The sequence below is a fragment of the Perkinsus marinus genome (assembly GCF_000006405.1).
Source record: "Perkinsus marinus ATCC 50983 genomic scaffold scf_1104296970664, whole genome shotgun sequence".
In the NCBI taxonomy this organism is placed as follows: Eukaryota; Perkinsozoa; order Perkinsida; family Perkinsidae; genus Perkinsus; species Perkinsus marinus.
In genome coordinates this window covers 65,704-72,178 of record NW_003202385.1, presented here as the reverse complement: position 1 = coordinate 72,178, position 6,475 = coordinate 65,704, and the positions used below count along the sequence as shown (strand labels likewise).

Here is a 6,475-nt window from a genome sequence, read left to right as displayed (position 1 = left end):
GTACGGGAGAATCAACTAACAGGCTGCTATTCCGTGGTACTTATAAACACATTACTAGAGCTTACGGGACCTCCACTATCTGAAATAACGGGACGACATGAGCGCGTGATGGGACAGACACTAAAAATGCCCGCACTGGGGATCGAACCTGGAGCCTACAGATGATAAAACTCGTGCAAAACTGTCGCCCTCAATGTATCAGACTAGTCAATAGAGTTCGTTGATTGAATGTGTTCCGATTAGCTTCGCAAATGGATGCCCCACCCACCGTACAGCCAGGGGATGTCTCGTCGAGCTATAAGGACCTCCCTTTGTTCACACCACATTCTGCTAAGGCTTCCTGGCTTGCCTATGGAGACTGTGCCCTGTTCATGGTCATAGTTATCGTAACAGCAAGGCAGTTGATTCAACAGAAACGTGAGGAGAGGCGTGGTGGAGATGCTGTAATAATAGGACTACCAAGCGGTATGGCGTTATATACTCCACCCCAGGCCCCGGCAGTGTCGCTCACTGGTAGCCGTACTCGTAAGCTCTTCCTCATTGGCTTATGCCTGTCCAACCTAGCAAGAGCAGTGAGTATGATCATTGATGCTGTCGTCCACACTGAGGTTAGGGAGCACGTATGGGAGCATTCTGTCCAGGTGGGTAGTGATGAACATCATTCTAATCACCAATCGCTCTTGCTATCATCAGGGTTGGACCAACTACTTCCTCATGGTCTTCCCATCCTTGCTATTCCTATCCACCTATAGCATCGTTATACTATTCTGGGCTCAAGTAGTACTAATGAACCTCCCTCTCCTATTAATGTCTCTACAGGTGTACTATGCGGCCATCCTAGTGTCGTATCCTCTACTACGACCAGTATGCCTTTTCTTCAATATCGCAGTGTACAATTCCCAACCCATCTATGACTCCCCTATTGCTCCACAGGTACGGCATATTTCTGATCATATCGGGAGTGACCTTCCTCCTCAAGGCTTGGCATCAATATAGTCAGTAAGCTCAATAGATCTCGCAACTCGTGACTACATCCCTTCCCTGGTAGATACATATTCTTCGTAGTGGGCCTACTCTACCTCACCTGTGCTATATTCTTCTTCTACTACGGGGTAGCCTCCACCTTCTCATATCGTTCATTGGAACTACGGCTCCTCCCAGATACAAGTATCAAGTCAGTTGAAAGATCGATCGCGAAGGCAGCGCTCAGTTGTTGGGGTCTCCACGACCGAGGCAAGCAAGAACCGAGCGGTTCTCAATCGGGTGATTACATACCGCAACTTGGGTGTATCACACAGTCCTTTCAGGTCCTTGTTCTCACAGTAACGTGTCCGATCATATTCCTAGTGCGAGGTGTGCTCAGCCTCCTGTATGGGGTTGGATTCATGAGAACATACGGTCCAGCAAGTGTCGATCGATTAGCATGGGACTCCCTGGTGAGGCTCTATCGATATCCCTATCATCACTACTATGATTAGGTATACTGTATCACGGAATGGATACCATCGCTGCTCATTGTTATAGTATTCTGGCCAGCTACACGACCTTCGAATCGGGCTGGAGGGGATGGCCAACGGGTGAGCTGAATATGTGCGGATTTGGGTATGATGCCTTTATCAATTTAGTCGGACTACGGCGACCAATCCTCGAGTTATGATTCTCTCGTATCACCTCTGCTGGGGTCCCATCAAGGGGAGTCCAATCAAGATATAGAAGCTAATAGAAAGCAGGCCAGGACGGAACAGGAGGATGCCAGGTGTACACAGTCGGGGACGACTGGGGAGACGCACTAGCGAGAACTACTTATAATACTCGCAACCACTAGTGATAGTAAAATCAGGACTTGCTGATTCAACGCTCTGTCGTACCGCGTTCTCATCAGATCTCATCAACTTTGTATTTGATACGCCATCTAGAAGTGTCGAGCCTTTAGATAACGATGCTCTGAAGAAAGTCGTACCTAAGCTACCTCATGCTAATCCAGTGGGCCCTACCAAGCCCGTCACTGACGTGCCGCCACCCGGGGGGTCCGAGCAGGTAGTACCGCGGTTTAATACTGTGTGTTGAGCTCGGTCTCTTATCAGACTAAAGCTACAAATGGACGTAAGGGCCGATCCTGGAGCCATCAGCTACGAGACGTTTGGACTGGGCATAAGGAACAACCTGGAGCTCGGAAGGGGAAGAAATGACATTTCTGTGTTCGCCTACTCTTCTTGTGTTGTGTTGGAGGTATCACTTTAGTAGTGAGGCTCAAGCTAAGGAGTATACTCATGCTCTATCGGTATCATTCCTATATCACCTTGCAAGGGGATGTTTTTTTTCGATAAGCGCAAGGCTAATCTCTGTTATTGGAATCAATCACATCAATGTAGCATGATGATATCAGTCTGCCCACAGTTCAGTATTCCTCTGTATGTTGTGGCCAAGATCTGTTCCAAAGAGCTCGATCGGTAGTCGCCAGCCCAGTTCTTGTTGGGTCGTGATAGGGCGGAAATACTTGGCTTTTGGGGGTAGTCGCTGCATGTGCTGAACGTTGAGAGTGGTGCGGTATGTAGTAGCTAGTTAGACTTACTCGGCATCGTTCAAGATCAGTATCAGTAGCGTCTCCAATGCTCCTTATTGGGTTCAACGACCTCTCACCGTTACTGTCTGTGGTGGCCTCTACTCTGCTGGTCTGATTATCATTCCTTTTCCTAAATAAGAACTATACCCTTTATCACTCGTCACTAGGGCTTACACTAGGAACGACCAATTGTCCTGCCATTCTTGAACTGACTTCATCTCTCCCTCTACACGCTGTTTCCACCTGAGCATTTATTCTCATGTGGGAAGCCTTTTAGTGGTATTCCTACTGAGCCATCTCATGGACTGGGTTCACCTCCTTAGTCGGCATCTACTATCGTTAGTTTGTGAGTTCGTTCGGGTAGTAGGGTAGGTGGAATCTTGGTCTCTCGTGCGCGATCTTACATTTCCTCATCATAGCCGTAGTTGGTATTTCATAATTCGTTTCCTGGTGCATACCGCACATTCCGCTCCTTAGGTCGATGATAATATGGCAGCGTCTCGGTTCGATCAAGAATGGGAAGACTGATGGGCGATGGCGGCGGTGGCGTACAAGGGTGGTGAGAGAGAAGTCTATAAGCCTAGGGGAAGGTGTGAATTGACTTCGTGGAGGTGAGCCCGAAACCCGACAGGCAGACCAGAACCCGAACTGTTATCCAAGGGAAGGCTGTTATACAAGGCAACCCGGTCCTCGAAGCTCCTTGGATTTCATCTTTATTTCTAGAACTTACTGGTGTTGCATGATGTGCCTAGTCTACCCTTTCTAGGGTACATCAGATGTACAGGGTGATGCAGAAAGGGTCTTCCTATTGGATTTCCATGGCGTGTGAGAATTGTAGGATAAATACAACCGGAGCATCGGTTTTCGACAACCTCAGTGAGCTCTTCCGAATGCTATATAAATCACTTGGAGGTTCGAATCGGACTCTGAGTGCTCTCAAATCTCGGAAACGCTATATGGGAAGATTAGCTGGCCGAGTCCTCGAATCAGCTTGAGCTGTGTTGAGTGAATAAGTGCGCGTATGTGTAAGACCGTTCTAGAGCTGTGTTCCGATGCGAAAGGTCGGAGGACGGACTGGTCATGATGATGATGATGCGTTACTCGAGTACTTGTATGCTAGGTAATAGCTGTTAAAGGGGTTACACCGTCCACCCCACAGTGTTGTTGAGCTTAGAGTTTTCATAGGGAGGAGTAACGACCTGCCTATTTGGGGATGACTCTGTCTCATTGGCAGAAAGGAATGCCGTGAATTGTCTAGTAGCTGCGTCCTTTGAGTAGTATTGAGGGCCCCTCTTCTTGGGAGTCTATATTTCATCGTGGCAACGAGGAGCAAGGGGATAGATGGGGATCCCTCTAGGTTTTTTTATCGTGGTGGACGGCGATATGCCCGTGTATTGGGATGGGATCAAGGGCTACTCGCTGTCCATATATGATCGTGATTATCTGTCCACTACTCATCCTATATGTCAATAGTTAACAGTGGGAAGTATGTTCCATGTAGTGTTACACTTGATCCATGATACTCGACAACAACAACAACAACAACAACAACAACAACGACAGCAACAACAACAACAACAACAACAACAACGACAACAACAAAAACGACAACAACAACAACAACAACAACAACAACAAGAGCAGCGACAGCAGCAATGGCGTGAAGAGCAGCAGTCGGACGTCCCCTCCATCACCCTCTTATCTAGTATGTTCAATCCTTCATGGGGTATCCAAACAGAAGGCTGAGGGACAGATCTTCCAACTACCTCCTATATTGAGGCCCCCAGCAGTCGCAACTCCAGGGAAGGTAACATTCATAGTATATCGGCTTACACTACTTGTTCGAGCGGATCTCTGTGAGCTCTTGGATGGTATCGCGTCCCTCATTGTGTGGTAGACTCATCGTTGCAACCATCACTGATTGTCAGGTGGATGGTGACTGTGCCCCTTACGCTAGTCTAGTGGTGCCCTCTTTTGCTCGCCATCCACAGAGGGGCTCCAATCTTAACGATAACTTGCGGATATACGAGAATGGCACCTTTGATTTTGAAGGCACGGATAAGGCTTCGGGCGTCTCGGGGACAGCATGCGTTCCTATATGTTATCCCAGGTGAGTTAACTCATGTTTTGTTACTTTTCGGGCTTCCTGTTGCTGCTAATTGTGGTAGCATCTTGCTACTGAACGTTATTTAGCTAACAACGAAAATATCTCTTCTGCGTTCCCCTTTTTCTTGCCTAGGGGGGTCTGCTATAGTATTCTTGTATCTATATATCATACATGTGGCACGCCCGCAGTATACCATTCACAGCTTATGTTGTTGTCATGTTGAGAAATCTTCTTGTCGAGTCGCGTACTTTATCGGGAATGAAAGTGCCTACGCACCACGGTGTTCCTCGTCGAGACTATGAACCCGAATTATACATGATGCCTATGACCTGTGAAAATGTTGGCTCTTTGTTTTAGTGGAGAGCAGCAGAAGACGGTCTGTGCTGTATCGAAACACCAACGTGAAGCCCCCTTGTCGCAGCCGGTCCAGTGCTCCTCTGCGGTCCATGCCTTCAAGACCATCGACGGTCTGGTGGTCCTCTCTGGGACAGTCGAGGCTCCTCCCGAGCCGACCATTGTTGGCACCATCCCGGACTCCGGGATGAGACCGAGAGAGACCGTGAACATGCTCATTCACGCGGCAGGTGTCTGCGCCAGAATTCAACCGGATGGCTCCGTCAGAGTTGTTCACGGCAATGGTGGTAGAGTGTCACTCGACGGTGTGAGATTCATTGCTGCTGACTGTGACGCCGATGAGTATCCACTGCTGGGGAATAACCGTCAAAAACTCACTGCGGTTGTTTTGAGGAGGAGTAAGATGGTCGTGCTGAGTGGCAAAGCTAAAGTGGGTCTAAGCATCGATCCTCGTAGTAGTAGGTAGAGCTTCTATTCAGGCTGATGGAGCGACAGTCCATAGTAGTGAGGAGAGTAATACGAGTACCCTCATTGGGGTGCTGCCTCCTGAAGTGCCCCCACCCCGAAGACTCATACTACAGCCAGTCTTGTCATCAGTCTGTGTAGCTGTTACTACGGCTGGTGATGTTCTCACTACCAGGGTGGGAAGGGGCGCAAGGTTTGTATCGCTATCAGGGGTAGGTGGACACGGTAAGACCCATGATGCCCATTTCTTTTTCCCGTTCAGGTTGTCTGGCCATATCCTTATGGTGCTGATAACGTGAACACGCAGTCGGTGCCAGTACCGCGCGCCGCAAAGTCGGCACCGCCGCCTCGAATGCCCGGTCTCAATGGCAACTTCCGCAAGTTGATGGATGATCAAGATCTCTTCCAGTGCATGTATTCGATGCCGGCCGAGCATCGAGAGTATCTCTTCAACAAGGTGAAGGAGAACCTTGAAATACTGGTGTTTACCGAGGCCACTGGTCACCAAGCAAAGGACTATGTGCGCTTCCTCAAGAACCGAGAGCGGATGAAGAGAAACCAGACGGTTCAGAGGCAGCACGAGAGACGGAAGCGAGAATCGCCAATGAGCACTCCGAGTCCAAGTCCGACCCCTAGCCTCAGTCCAACGTGGGTGTAACCATTCCTTCATTTGTACCATTCTTTGACGAGTATTTGATTATTGAAGAGTGTGGAGTTTGGGTCGCTGGTGACAGTCATACTATGCCCGAGTGGTTGAGTGTTATCTACAGAACCATCGGAGAAGTAACTAAATAGCGAACATGCCATATGGACCTCTCTGCAAGGAAGAATCTAAGCAAAGGTTCTCCCCTGCTAGCGCAAAACGAATTATTCTGTTGTCTAGGCGTGCTCAGGTGTAGATCGTTATGAATGATGAGCGATACACGTGAGGCCATGCCATCACTGATGACAACAGAAGGAGCTGCGAGGCGCGAACTCGAGCAGTG

At 48.8% G+C, this 6,475-nt stretch overlaps 2 protein-coding genes across 2 annotated transcripts; both read left to right on the top strand.

The window, feature by feature from the left end:
• Positions 1-251: 251 nt before the first annotated feature.
• On the top strand, positions 252-2,189 carry Pmar_PMAR017069 (hypothetical protein; the record flags this gene model as incomplete). Its single annotated transcript, XM_002767447.1, has 10 exons — positions 252-443; positions 492-641; positions 694-777; positions 820-933; positions 1,162-1,263; positions 1,308-1,436; positions 1,479-1,577; positions 1,626-1,758; positions 1,934-2,037; positions 2,085-2,189. 10 exons carry the CDS (start codon positions 252-254, stop codon positions 2,187-2,189), a joined length of 1,212 nt encoding a protein of 403 aa, XP_002767493.1.
• Positions 2,190-4,079: 1,890 nt separating this feature from the next.
• Pmar_PMAR017068 (hypothetical protein) lies at positions 4,080-6,147 on the top strand (the record flags this gene model as incomplete). The annotated part of the gene is made up of 5 exons (XM_002767446.1): positions 4,080-4,370; positions 4,492-4,673; positions 5,028-5,454; positions 5,504-5,665; positions 5,752-6,147. The coding sequence occupies 5 exons, from the start codon at positions 4,080-4,082 to the stop codon at positions 6,145-6,147; spliced, it is 1,458 nt and encodes a 485-aa protein (XP_002767492.1).
• Between the last annotated feature and the right edge of the window lie 328 nt (positions 6,148-6,475).